This window comes from Mya arenaria, chromosome 12, assembly GCF_026914265.1.
Source record: "Mya arenaria isolate MELC-2E11 chromosome 12, ASM2691426v1".
Lineage (NCBI taxonomy): Eukaryota > Metazoa > Mollusca > Bivalvia > Myida > Myidae > Mya > Mya arenaria.
The window spans coordinates 9,224,566-9,239,529 of record NC_069133.1 but is presented as its reverse complement, the minus strand read 5'-3'; the positions used below and the strand labels follow the sequence as shown (position 1 = coordinate 9,239,529).

At 39.2% G+C, this 14,964-nt stretch overlaps 2 protein-coding genes across 3 annotated transcripts in view; one reads left to right on the top strand and one right to left on the bottom strand.

The window, feature by feature from the left end:
• Positions 1–14,964, bottom strand: part of LOC128211217 (protein mono-ADP-ribosyltransferase PARP14-like) — a 41,420-nt gene that overhangs the window by 22,419 nt on the left and 4,037 nt on the right. For both annotated transcript variants that reach the window (XM_052915747.1, XM_052915748.1), the window contains exons 2-9: positions 14,684–14,841; positions 11,525–14,448; positions 11,377–11,429; positions 10,390–10,570; positions 9,080–9,235; positions 8,861–8,935; positions 8,266–8,440; positions 7,459–7,700 (exon numbers count right to left, since the gene is read on the bottom strand). In XM_052915747.1, coding sequence (XP_052771707.1) covers positions 7,459–7,700; positions 8,266–8,440; positions 8,861–8,935; positions 9,080–9,235; positions 10,390–10,570; positions 11,377–11,429; positions 11,525–14,448; positions 14,684–14,832 — 3,955 coding nt within the window. In that variant the 5' untranslated portion in view covers positions 14,833–14,841. The remainder of the gene's footprint in view (positions 1–7,458; positions 7,701–8,265; positions 8,441–8,860; positions 8,936–9,079; positions 9,236–10,389; positions 10,571–11,376; positions 11,430–11,524; positions 14,449–14,683; positions 14,842–14,964) is intronic.
• LOC128211218 (uncharacterized) lies at positions 2,155–7,444 on the top strand. Its single transcript, XM_052915750.1, has 6 exons — positions 2,155–2,502; positions 2,882–2,994; positions 3,172–3,299; positions 3,627–3,739; positions 3,971–4,112; positions 4,265–7,444. Exons 3-6 carry the CDS (start codon positions 3,295–3,297, stop codon positions 5,124–5,126), a joined length of 1,122 nt encoding a protein of 373 aa, XP_052771710.1. The 5' UTR covers positions 2,155–2,502; positions 2,882–2,994; positions 3,172–3,294; the 3' UTR covers positions 5,127–7,444.

The window sequence follows — 14,964 nt, the reverse complement described above, 5'->3', positions numbered from 1 at the left end:
CATAGTAGTCATCAGCTGGTCACCAAAAATCTAAATGTTAAGTTTGAGGGCCATGGGTGCAGGCATTGACAAGTTATCACACAGACAAGCATTTTTCGTTCAAGGTCACTGTAACCTTGACCTTTGATCTAATGACCCCTTAAATCATAAGGGGTCATCTACAGGTCAGACACAACTCCAAGTCAAGTTTGAGGGCCATGGGTGCAGGCATTGTCCAATTATCACTTGAAACATTTTCGCATTCAAGGTCACTGTGAACCTGACCTTTGACCCAATGACTCCTAAAATCAATAAGAGTCATCTCCTGGTCAGGCCCAACTTACATGTCAAGTTTGATGATCATAGATTCAGGCATTGTTGAGATATCACTGGGAGAAGATTTGTTAACTTTTTTGCGTTAAAGGTTCTTGTGACCTTGACCTTGGCCTGATGACCCCCAAAGTCAAGAGGGGTCATCTACTGGTCAGGCCCAACCTTCATGTCAAGTTTGATGACCATAGGTCCAGGAATTGTCGAGTTTGCTTTCAATGTCACTGTGACCTTGACCTCTGACCCCTTAAATCAATAGGGGTCATCTACTGGTCAGGCCCAACCTCAAAGTCAAGTTTGAGGCCATGGGCGCAGGCATTGTTGAGTTATCACTCGGGCAACCTTTTATCGTTCAAAGTCACTGTTACCTTGACCTTTGGCCCAATGACCCCTAAAATCAATAGGGGCCATCTACTGGTCAGGCCCAACCTCCAATTCAAGTTTGATGGCGGTGGGTGCAGGCATTGTCGAGTTATCACTCAGACAACCTTTTACCATTCAAGGTCACTGTGACCTTGACCTTTGGCCCGATGACCCCCCAAAACAATAGGGGTTATCTACTGGTTAGGCCCAACCTCCAAGTCAAGTTTGAGGGCCATAGGTGCAGGCATTGTCGAGTAATGACACGGACAACCTTTTACCATTCAAGGTCACTGTGACCTTGACCTTTGGCCTGATGACCCCCAAAAACAATAGGGGTAATCTACTGGTCAGGCCCAACCTCCAAGTCAAGATTGAGGGCCATGGGTGTAGGCATTGTCGAGTTATCACATGGACAACCTTTTACCATTCAAGGTCACTGTGACCTTGACCTTTGGCCTGATGACCCCCAAAAACAATAGGGGTCATCTACTGGTCAGGCCCAACCTCCAAATCAGTAGGGTCACTGTGACCTTGACCTTTGGCCCGATGACCCCCCTTAAAAAAATGGGGTTCATCTACTGGTCAGGCCCAACCTCCAAGTCAATTATAATGACCATGGGTGCAGGCATTATTGAGTAATCACTCGGACAACCTTTTACCATTCAATTTCACTATGACCTTGATCTTTGACCCGATGAGCCCCCAAAAAATAGGGGTCAGCTACTGGTCAGGCCCAACCTCCAAGTCAGGAATGAGGGCCAAGGGTGCAGGCATTGTCGAGTTATCACTCGGACATCCTTTTACCATTCAAGGTCACTGTGACCTTGACCTTTGGCCCGATGACCCCCAAAAACAATAGGGGTCATCTAATGGTCAGGCCAAACTTCCATATCAAGTTTGATGACCATAGGTCTAGGCATTGTTGAGTTATCACTCGGACAAGCTTTAAAATTATTTTACCATAAGAGGTCACTGTGACCTTGACCTTTGACCCGATGAGCCCTAAAATCAATAGGGGTCATCTACTGGTCAGGCCCAACCTTCATGTCATGTTTGATGACCATACGTCCAGGAATTGTTGAGTTATCACTCGGACAAGCTTTGGTCTACCGACGGACCGACCGACCGACCGACCGACATACCGACATGCTTGTGCAAAGCAATATACCCCTCTTCTTCGAAGGGGGGCATAATTAATAAGTGGTTGAACATAAAATCATGATTTTTGTAAAAGTCAACAAAATAATGTATTTCGACATTATCAATACATCAGATCATATGAATAGTGAGATACTTATATAAGGAAAAGGTCTAAAGCTGTTAGGAAACGACTTAAGATGTTGTAGTAATACCGGCCATGGATTGAAAGTTTATTTATAGGCCAGTCATATTAGATTTTGAGGTCAAACAAATTCCTTCAGAAACTTTTAATAGTGCATCATGTAGGCCTTAACTTCTTTGAACAAAATACAGTAAATCCCTTAAAATCCCAGTTCGCGTTTTCGAAATGTAAATGTTCAAAGTCCCCCTAATCTTATTAATATACAATGACAGCAACGTTACACCATACATCGCGTTTGCGATTAACACGGCAATGTTTAGCCGGTGCATATGTAAACAACACCAAGGTCGAACTTATTTTCGGCTTTTTTAAAGATGAAATGGTATTTCTATGACCCTAGAAGACATTGTAAGTATAACGTGACAAATAAAGTTCGTTCATATAACACATATCTCTGCAAAATGTTATTTACATTTCAAAACTTTCATTTGCACGCACACAGCTAGCAGACGACGCATTGGCAAGTTTGCTGTTTATTGATAATTGGAGTAGGTTAAATAAATGATTTGGATTATTTTTTACGTTAAAAGTGTGTAAGCTGTGTATTTGGAAACTATCGATCAATTTTTAGACGGAAAATTGTGATTTTAAAAGAACTGGTTTTCGCCGATTTTTTTACTATGGAAGCGCAGTCGGGCCATTGCGAATAATACAACAAATTTGCTTTTCTTTTCTAAACTTTTCTTTGATTTACATTTTTGGTGTTGTTTGATGTTTCAAGTAGACATGTATTGATATTTAGATATTTACCTCTCTCTATAATAATAAATAAGCAATTTATCACTTAGTAAGACCAGTATTTTTTTCTACAGATTAAATTGTCTACTGTGTTTGAATATGTTTACAGTTCTTAAATTTATATTTTAGGAAATCTTGATGCCCCATGAAAAGTAAAATGTTCCAAGCTTGGAAATGGCTTTCCTGCCTACCATGATAAACAGATGATATACATGTATGAATCAGCTAACTGATGACATGAAGTAAGTGAGTGTAATGTTGTGTTTTATATACGTTTAAGTACATAATCATTTTAAAAGAGTTGAATTCCATAAATGTTATAATGTTCATGGACGGAATACAGGTACTGAAAATTATATTATAGGTATAATATTTATATCATTGTTGGAAATTGATAGTTCATGCTGTTTGAATTGCAGTGTGGCAGTGTGTGTGTGTTTGCAAGTGGGGCTAACATGACAAACCAGTGTATATCGATGTATTCTCTGCAGACGACAGACAACAACCAATATGAACAATATATGATTTTACAGTAACAGAAAATGAGGTGACAACATATCTTATAAAATCTTCCTACTATCATTGCCTTGATAAGCCTTCAATATATATTTATGAAATAGACAAATACTTCATACTCCAATGCAATAAAAACACTATTAAGTAAACTATATAGGCTCATGGCTCATTCTGTAAATAACTTACTCCTTTATACGTAAAGAAGCTTTTGAAACCATTCTCAGAATGAAAGCAATATTTTTTAACAATGAATTGAAAGCAAAAATCTTCTATGGTGTCATATGCTTTTGAGTTAACCATGGCTTGATTTATATATGACCTTAATATATTAATATTACTATCTGATTGTCTGTTACAGTGAGAGCGCCTTCATAAGTGTGTGTGTGTTATGTGGAGTAACAGATGACAAACCAGTTGCAGTTCTTGGAGAGAATGGATGTCAAGGTCTTATACAAACAAGCAAGTTGAAAGGTACATAATGGGTCGGGTTCTAAATTTATCATGGATATTACCTTGAACTTTTAAAGTACTTATATGTATACGTATGATTGTCATGGCTGATTGTTAATTTGTTTATTTGCTTGAATTAATGAGGAATTAAATGTTTAGAATGTATAGAATTAAAAGGTTTTAATGTCGAGTAAACACATTATATATGGGTCAGAAAGAACATGCTGAGTTTCATTATTTCAACCATTTCAGGTGAAGACCTACATGTAGCACCAGCCCAAGAACAAGAAAATCCTCTGAAGAAAAATTTGTTTGAAAAATGTTTGTTTTGTGGAACAAACGCTAAATTTTCTTTTCTAACAAGAAAAGAGATTTTAATGTTCAGCCTGTTAGGGTACGAACTCTAGAATTTCAAAATTCCATAAGATCTGTGTGTAAATCTAGGGGTGATGAATGGGGAAACATTGTTTTAGGCCGCCTTGAATGTGTATGTGATTTACCAGCTGCTGATGCTCAATACCATCAAACATGCTGTTCAAATTTCAGGTCAGGGTATCAGATACTAAAACAGTTTCAGGTTGAAGAACATGAAATGGAAGTAAAAAGAAGGCGTCCATCTAGTATAAGTGCTGACAGAGCTTTCCAGATGGTTTTGCAACACTTTGAAAGTAATGATACTGAACAGCTGACAATAAATGACTTGGTTGTACAAATGGAACTGTTATGTGGCGAAGATGCATACAGGAGTGTTTATATGAAGAAAAAGATTCTTGATTATTTTGGCGGAAGTGTGATAATCACTGAGCTAAATGGCAAAGCCAATGTTGTTACTTATAAAAGTGAAGCACATTCTATACTGCATAACTTTTACAAGAGAAGAGAACATGGTGACAGTGAGTCCGAAAAAAATGCTATCATAAAAACTGCAGCAAAACTCATTATGAACGACATTAGATCTATGGAGTTTGACAAAACTGAGTATCCTTCATCAGCGCACATAATGTCAATTGACGGCAATAGGAAATTTGTACCAGACAGTCTACAGGTCTTCTTGAAGCAGTTGATTAATAACAAGAACTCCGAAAGGCTCATAACATCTTTAGGACAAGCTATTAGTCAGGCTGCTTTGCCAAGAAGTGCTATTTGTCCTCTTCAGCTAGGTTTGGGAGTTCAGTTGCACCATCAGTATGGTTCAAGGTTTTTGATTGAAACTCTTAATAGTCTAGGGGTTTGTTCATCATATCAAGAGATTCAGAGATTTGAAACTAGTGCTGCGATCCCCAAGAGCATATCATACACAGACAGGACGATCAGTTTGTACAGTTCATTGGTGACAATGTTGATCACAATACTGGAACACTACATGGTCATAATACGTTTCATGGCATGGGCATTGTCGCAACTGTAACCCCTAGAGATGATAAAGTGTGTGTAGTTCCAAGAATACGTGCAACAAGCGATGACCTCATCAAAATAGGCAAAATAAACATCCATTTCTACAGAATAGCTACGCTATGGAAATTATGGTCTTCAAGACACTGACTGAAATATGTCCTGATACAGATAGAAGTGATACAGAATTAGAATTCTTGTTGAAGATAGCAAGGCCATTGAGACCAAGGACACCGGGGTGGTCAGGCGTAATGCAGAGTGTACAAACTGGTGTTTTTCCTGGACAATCTAAATTGTTATTCCTGCCAATGATTGACATAAATCCTAGTGATCTCTCTTGTATATATTCTACACTTAAGTTTGTTGCTAACCAGACAAGATCAATGCGTGTAACACCAGTAGTTACATTTGATCAGCCACTGTACTGGAAAGCCTTGAACATTGTTACAAATGAAACGCATGATGATGACATAAAGAAAACTGTGGTTAGACTTGGCGCCTTTCACGCAGAGATGAGTTTCTTAGGTTCAATAGGAAGACTAATGGAAAACTCTGGACTACTAGCCGCTGTTTATGCACCAAATACTGTAGGACAAATGCTGTGGGAAAGCAGTTGGAAGGGCCATACGCGGACATTTTGTAGTTTGTGATGCTCTTGATCACCTCTTGATTTTAACGACACTTCCTCAGTTACAGAAGGATCAAATGGACGAAGAAAATGAAGACGGTAATACAGATGAAAACAACAACATCGGAAAAGAAATCTATTTAGACCAAGATAGTCATGATGAATTACCTAGAAAATCACCGAGAGACAACGTGAAAGCTATGCTGGATGATCTCTTATCAAAGAAAATCTCAGTGCAGGACATCTGTGAAAATGAGCTTCTTGGAGACTTCAAACAGACATATGAAGTTTCTATACAAAACCTCCAAAAGTATAGGACAGCAAAGTTATGGCTCCAGTATATGAAAATGATCAATATCTTAAAGGATTTCATAGCTGCTGAACGAATGGGGAAATGGCAGGATCACCTCCAGTCACTGAAGAGAATGTTGCCGTATTTTGCAGCTGCCGGACACAATCTCTACCTTAAGTCCAGTCACGTATACCTTCAACAGATGATGACCCTCAGCACCACACACCCTGACGTTTATAAAGCTTTCTGTGAAGGACATCATGTAATTAGACGCAGTGATAGGTTTTGGGCAGGCCTTTCCAGTGCTCTAGTTATTGAACAGGTACTCATGCGCAGTGTAAAGTCCGTTTGAGGTATGACTAGGGGTCGAGGAATGTCGGAATCACAAAGAGCCCAATGGCTGCTGTCTATGCCTGCGTGCGCTGAGGTAAATATTGCTATGCAGGATTTCACTGGTCAGAAATACGAACCAAGCGATCAGCACAAAGAGTCAACAAAAGCTAGAATTGATAGGGACATAAAAGATCGTTCGATATTCCTTGATTTTCTGCAAGAAAGAAATCCGTTTGTGGAGCAAGATACATTAAGAAACATCGAGACTGGCAGCATCGCGGATGTGAAGGTGAATGTTGATTCCGCACAAACTGTTGGAGAAAAAGTACTTAGAGAAATGGAAACCAAGAACGTCTTGGAATTTTCTTTTAAGAGATCTAACCAGGCAGTGACGCTTGGTTCCAAAACGAATTTGAAAGTAGATGGAGTAGAAATATCAGTTGACCCGCAGCTATTATTTCAAAGGCTGGTCACAGTTTCGGACAATACATTGGATGATACGGAAGATATTTTCCGGTATGAATTGTGTGCATACCCATCAGCTCTTTTTGATGCATCTGGACTGCTGAGGGAAGCACAAAAATCACAACTTGCTCATGCCATATGGGATAAGGGTAAATATGGCACAGACAACATTCCAAGTGGAATTTCTACAGTCTTAGATGGAGGCTCACTTCTACAAAGATTGCCTTGGGAAAATGGTGCTTCATATAAGTCCATATGTGAACGATACACAATGTTTGTGCGGGAAAATTACCGGGGTGCCCATGTTTTTTTTCTGAAGGAATTTGTTTGAGGTTGGCTGGGTATTAAAGCTAAAATGACTGGCCTATTAAATAATTGCAGGAGTTCTGAAGCAAAGTTATATTATGCGTTTTCACATTTAACTAAATGTTTTACAAATCCATCTTTTTCAAAATAAAATCCTTCCTTTATTTAAATTAATAAATAGAATATCATATAACACGTTTCAAATGTTCAAACTACCATAATTCGAGGGGTGGATGCGAAACGGTTCTAAGTGACAATAAATAAAATTGAAGATAGAACATTTTCGCTTTCACCCCTCAATATAACAAAGCATATCAAACTTACTAGTGCAATGTTCTACGACATTTGTGACAATCTTGTCGTTAAAGTCCATCTTGTGGTTGTCTGTGTTATTTTCAAAAAAATGATTGACCAGATTAACCACATCCCCGTCCCAACTCCTCTTTAATTCCTTTACGTTTGGTGTGATAGGGCTGAGGCAACAGGTAAGGGTAAGCGTTGTCTCCGATAAATCGCATTGGCAGAAGTGTGCTTTTAAGTTCTCCAGCAACTTCGAACAGCATTCTCTAAAAAATAATACCAATCATGAATGTATCAAAATAAATGATGTGATTGATAACAAAAAACACATTTTAAACACATTAAACATTGTTTCATTTACACAACCTAATCTTGTATCGCATAGTTTAACAAATAACAATTAGAACTCCTTTCCAAATAATGTCTTCATAGTGTAAAATGATTTTAAATCACCTGAACGCTGAAACAGTAGGTAGACAAAAAATGTTTATTACATGTCGACATAATAAAGCAATGACTGTTATCATACGCACCAAACATTAATATGTTTGATATGTTGAAAACCTAATCCTCAAGGAGGGTAAGAGTGGTTTAAAGGAATAGTTATCCGCCTCTCACACAAGATGTTGAAGGTGAGAATACCGCCAGAGGAAAATTCTCACGGCCGCCCGAAAACTGACATCAGAACTGGTTTCTACCCAGGAAACGGACTCGAGAGAGTGATTCTATAAGCCTTTCGCTTTCGTCACAATGAGCTAAAAGAAACTAGTATAATCTAAACCTCACGAATGAAACAGTGTGCATAAAGACGTAAAACATTACGATACTCACTTTTTCAAAAGTTGAGTTTTAACCGTAGACAATGTAAGAACAATTGGCTCTGGGAGAGAAAACTTGTGCAGTTTTGCATCATAAAGTTCGCCCAACTCGCACTTGTAAAATGGCGACACTTGAAGTGATTGTCCGTTCAAAATGTGGTCCTTTTTGGCACAAACCCTTTCGACAACTGAAACAACACATTTCAGTGAAACACATCATGAATAAGATGATATATCAAGTGGACTTTCCTGACAAACAAATATATATCAGTGAGGTTTTTCTGACAAACAATTATATATCAGTGGGGTCTATTTGAGTATGAGGGTTCCATGCCCAAAGCAAGGTAACGGATCTTAGATATTTTTTTCCATCGGCATCTCTTTTTATTTCAAGGTACGTTCTACTGTTTCTGATGCAAATGTCCGAGCAAAGCATTCTTAACAAATGTACAATAGTCTGAAGCTCTCAATCCTGAACCTTAGAAGCCCTGCACAACTTATGTTGGTAAAATAGTTACGGTTTGTAAGTAAATGTTATGCAAAACGTTCCGTATATCAATGGCATTTGTCTGAATAAAGTATAAGTTTTTGAACTTATTTTAGTTTACCTTCCGCATCTGAGAAAGTCACAATAGTACAGTTTCCGTCGTCGGTCTCATAAGGGGTGCCCTCTACGTCTCCTCCTGAGGACATGCAATAAACAATTCAAAGCTAAAACACTTATGGAAATAAAAATAATTTCAAACATATTGTAACACAGCACACTTAAAATTTGAACAAGTCATCCATTAGTAGTATACACAAACAAACAAGGCATAACAGCATACCTCCATTTCTGTCACTTTCAAAGTAAAGCTCCAGCATGCCAACCGCAACAGCGCCGTTACAGCTAATGGCAATCATCGGTGTTGTGTCCAGTAGGTGCAGCTCCGGCTGAAAGGACAAATTCTTCTTCGCCATGTTAGTCTTCATATTCTCCATATCTACAAATAACACGAAATGTTTGTAAAACATTATGCTCCCCCCCACCTGACCGCCATGTTTTCAAGAATATTTGGGCAATTGAATGAAATATGCATGGACTGAGATGACAGCTGATTATATAGTGATTGAGATTGGCTGCAGTTTTAAGATTATGACCATTTAAAGTGTGGGGATAGAAGGTACAGTTTTGTATCATGTTCAGATGATGACTGAAATTTGCAGATAAACATGATAATCACTCGGACAACCTTTTCGCATTCAAGGTCACTGGTACCTTGACCTTTAACCTGATGACCCCTTAAATCAACAGGGGTCATCTGGTCAGGCCCAGCCTCTATGTAATGTTTGATGACCATAGGTCCAGGCATTGTTGAGTTATCACTAGAAGAAGCTTTGCCAACCTTTTCGCGTTTAAGGTCACTGTGACCTTACCCTTTGACCCGACGACGCCTTAAAAAATAGGGGTCATCTACTGGTCAGGCCCAACTTTCATGTTTGATAAACATAAGTCCAGGAATTGTCAAGTTTGCGTTCAAGGTCACTGTGACCTTGACCTTTGACCCTTTACACCGATTGGGGTCATCTACTGGTAAGTCCCAACCTCCGAGTCAATTTTGAGGGCCATGGGTAAAACAATAGGGGTAATCTATTGGTCAGGCACAACCTTCATGCAAAGTTTGATGACAATATGTCCAGGAATTGTCGAATTATCACTCGGACAAGCTTTGGTCTACCGAAGGACCGACCGACATGTGCAAAGCAATATATAGGCATATTAGGAGAGTAAAAACTATACTGACCCCATCTGCTTTTCAATTAATACACCACTTACATTTGGTCTTACAGACGTACTGTTTCACGGACACCCTTGGACAATGTAGCCCAGGGTACTCAAACTCCAGAACACTGCCAGGTTTTGGGTACTATATATGCTAAGGGTACTATATCTACTAAGGGTGTTGTTTAGATTCTTATTGGCAATGAGCACTATTTGTGTGCAATTTGGATGACACATTACCCACCAACTTTATATGGTAAAATGTCATGGTTACAAAATGTGAGTTTTACGGAACGATAGTATAAATGACTTTAAACATTGACATTTCTGAATCTGAGTCTCTTACGTTATAGAATACGGACCAAGGCTACTTACCAGGTTTTCCTTTCACAGAAAACACGGCACACGTTTTTGAGAAGTTGAAAACCATTGAATCTTGAATATAGTCAGCAGTGTTGCCCATGCAAACTTCGAAGAGATTGATAAGGTGTTCTTCAGACGCGGTTTTGTCTATTCCTTTTGCAAATATACAGTACTTCGTAGTGTCTTTTTCAACCTATGGCACAAAAACAGCAAATAACTATTTACGTACAAATACAGTGACTGATAAATATTGTTATTTTGAGTCTTATATTCGAATTTTGAAGAGTCAACATTTTAACTGCAAATGGTACAAAAGTGCTAAGATGCCCTTAATCGCTCAACAAATTGCACTACTTTTGGGGAAAATATAAGGCCTCAAAACAGTACACAAGATTACACCTTTCATTCAATCTCATGACTTTTTGACCGCACATGAGACAGTGTCGGATATTTCACATAGATATTATGGTTTGACTAAGTCTTAGTATGTGTTGACCAAAATTGTAGTCTCTATTTTTAATCAATGTTGTTCCTTGATTTGGGATTGTGACGTCGTTTTTAACACGACATAACCAAATACTTAGGTTTACCTTTATATATGTTATGCACACACAAATAAAGTTATTAATCATTTACTAAAATTGTTGCCTCAAGTTTGTTAACAAGTTTTTGTAACCTTCTGGTCTACATGCAATATCAAAATTGGCATTGATTTAAGGGAAACGAAATATACTGTCATTGATTTTGGACTCGCACTATAGTCTCTAGAGTTTAACAAGGTCTTTCTGTTCAGTTGATCTATGACCTTGATTGCTTTAACCGCACATCGTTAAACTTCAAACTTGACCTTAATTTTACAGAGATAAACAACAAATTACATTACAAATCTGTGACCCTTAGAGTGATTAAACACAATTTCGGACGAAGAACTTTGGCGGACGACGGACATCCAACGAACCTACAATATCACATTGAGCACTTGAGGTAACAAGAACATACCTTTATCGGTGTACATTCTTTTCGTGCGTCTGTTACAGCCTTTTCTTGCTTACCTACAAGATCAAAGTGAAAATTTTATATAACGAAATGCAAAATTAAAACAATACTGCATTTTGATTTTGATTCGTTATAATTTTAATCCACAAACCTGCCGATGACTTCCTGTGTTCCGGCTTCGGTGCCTGTTTTGTTGGGTTCCTCTTCGGCACATGTTTTTGGTGTTGTTTACTATCGTGAGCATGCTTAGCTTGCGGTTTCGAAGTTGTCTCGGTAGGAGTTCTATGTTGCCCTTGCTTTGACGTATCCTTTGTTTTCCTAGGCGATTGCGATTTCTTTGGTTTGAAAGATTCTTTGCCTTTTTGTTTAGAAGGAGCATTCTTGTAGTCAGACGTTAACTTCGAAGCTTCACCAACAAACTCAGGAGCATGCACAGATGCATTACTCTGTCCTGTTGGAACTTTTTCGAGTTCCTGAGCAGGAATGTGTGGTTGATCACTAGTATTCGAACTGTTGAACTGCTGACTGTTTGGATAAGCCTGTGCATACGGAGGATAATATTGGTAAGGATAATATTCCGGTGGTAAACTTGGTGCCTGATAATGAGCATTTGGCGTGAATGGTTGCTGTCCTGGATAAGGTTGCCAGAATAGCTGCGGATCATACTGTCCCGCTTGCATTCCATATTGCCCTTGATAAGCGTTGGCATCATATCCAGCAGCAGGCGGATACCCTTGAGTGTATGTGTAGTTACTGTAACTACCATATTCTACACTTGTTGTCATTATATCTGCCTGTGTTTCACTTTCTTCTGACTGGTCGACCCTAACTTGTTCAACTGGGAACGGCTTGGTATCATCTGGGGTTGGTGTATTGGCACGTTGTGATGCCAATGACTTAAGCTCCTCAAGGACCGCTTGTGACTTAGGAGGAGGTGGTGGAGGTGGCGTTTGGTTGTCCTCAAATGCACAATATAGATGATTCTTTTGTTCACCATCATATGTCGAAATGTCTGTAACACCGCTCTTCACAATATATCCTTGAAACGTCGTTGGGCGGACAACAGGTGGTGGTTTCTGAGCGGCTGTACCAATTTCCTCTTGTTTCGGTGTCTCCTTAAATCTTCCTGTGGGTTTAACTTCCTTGGTCTCTTTCAGATGGGAGGGACGCATTTCTTTTACCTCATCGTCATCAACTGGCAGAGATTGGTTAAAACAAACACCTTCAGAAGATAAAGGTGTGGAACGTTCCATTGATGGACATTGGTCTGGCACAGCAATGGTTTCTTCGACAATTTGACTGTTGTCGACGATCTGACTGTTTTCGACGATTTGAATGTTTTCGTCACTATCAGATTTTGATAGTATTGAAAAATTGCCTGATGACTGAGACGAAATGCCCTCTTTACCTTCTTTAATATTTTCGTCAATAGTTTGTGGTATTATTGACCATGGCATATCTGAAGAGTCAACTGAACTAGACATACTAGAAAAGGCTTGTTGAGGCTGAATGATCGTCCCACTGTCAATAATTTCTATAGACGGAAATATTTCATCGAATTCAGTTGCAGCATTTGTTTTCGGCGTTTCTTCACTGACATCATCAACTTTGTTATCGTCGGAGTCAATGTCGCCTTTTTCTTCAAAGGGCTCAAGCGGTTGCATTGACTGAAACATTTCGATATCGTCCCCCTCGTTACAATCCTTAAAACTGTCATCATCAGACGAATCAGCACTTTCTTCTGCTTCGCCAGTGTCTTGTATCTCTGTTTGCAATTCGTTGGACCCCATTTCATTTTCCTTACTTTCAAATGTCTGCTTTATTTCGTCAGGATCTGTTTGCATTTCATTGATTCCCATTTCATTTTCCTTCCTTTCAAATGTCTGCTTTATTTCGTCAGGATCTCTTTGCAATTCATTGGTTCCCATTCCATTTTCCTTACTTTCAAATGTCTGCTTTGTTTCGTCAGGAGGATCTGTTTGCAATTCATTGGTTCCCATTTCAGATGTCTGCTTTGTTTCGTCAGGATCTGGTGTCACGGATGAAACGGGTGGCTCGCCTAGTTCAATTTCTTTTTCAGTATTATCAGTTTTTTCCTCTGTTGTATCAATAACGTGTGAAACTAATTCTGCAGTTTCCATACTTTTAACTTGTTCATCTTTTGAGTCAGCCACAGGAGGTACTGATACTTCCTTTTCTGTCAATTGGATAACGCCTTCAGAATTTACACCATCTTTGTCAGACTGAACTTGTGAAATGATCTCTGTTATGGAGTTTTTCTCAGAACCGGCTTCCTTTTCATCCATGTCATCAGTTCGGACATTTACAGTATCATCCGTCATTTGGACCGATCCAAAATCAACTGCTGTAATATCTTCATCAAACTCCGAATCATTTAATTTCGAACGATCTACACTTTCTTGTATGTTTGCCTCATCCCTCATATCCACATCACTTTCTAATTTCACCCCAAGAAATTCTTTATCCACATCGGTCCCTTCATCTGTGTTTGTTGTACTCACAATTCCGGATTGGAATAGTTCGTCTTCTTTGCTCAATATAACAAAACTTTCCATTGGAATATCCGACTGAAGAGGCTGTTCCACAACATCCGGAGGCGGAGCATCAGCAAAAAGTGATTTGGTAAAGTCATTCTTAAACACCATTTTCGGTGGTTGCTCGTCATCCGAGTCAACTGAAAGTATTGTCGCTTTAGTCTCGATCGTGTCCTCTGTGAGGGTTGGCGTTATCGATTCTGAAACTACTAGGGACTTGGAAGGTTTGGGGGGCACAGGAGGCCGAGAGCCCTTATTCCCAGACTCGTTCGTTTCTGGTGTCATTGTAGCTCCAATGATTGAACAATCTTCTGAAACTGAGTGCCGCTGTTGCATTGAATCGGGCATGCAAGCTACGACTGACGGTTCTGTTATTGCTTCAAACATGCTGATTCTGTTTTTGACACTTAGTCTGTTTGTCTCGCTTCGAGACACTGTGCTGTCCTCTGATTGTTCCGTATCTTGATCGTCGTTTGACTCTTGGTCTATGCTTTGTACAATGCTTGCGTCCATACTTGGTCTAAAATCGAGATTAACTGAGTCAGTATCTAATGTGCTCACGTCATACATGCCTAACAACTACGCTATTACCTAAATCATTTCAACTAAAGTACTTCATTAATACAACATATATGTATGAGAAGAAAGAAAAAAGTGCTGTGATATGGTGGCATTTAATAAAATGATGGAATGATTTAAATCTGAAAAAATTACTCATCTGATATGTTTCTGAAACCTTGTTTTATGTAAGTTACTTGTATTTGCCCGGAACGTGGTATCCCTTGAACACGTTGAGGACGGACTTCCCTGTGGGTCGCTCACCCTCCCACGTTCCCTCCCCCTCGGAGCCCGAACTGCTGTATGCGAACTCTTCCTCGTTCCCGCTATCGCTAGGACGGGACATCCTTCATGTCTGAAGTAATATGAATGTTTTAGCCAATGCAGGTTATTGGGTTTTATAATCGCTAATGCAATGCATGTATTGTTGATGACGTTGTTGTTGTTGTTGTTGTTGTTGTTGTTGATGATGTTGTTG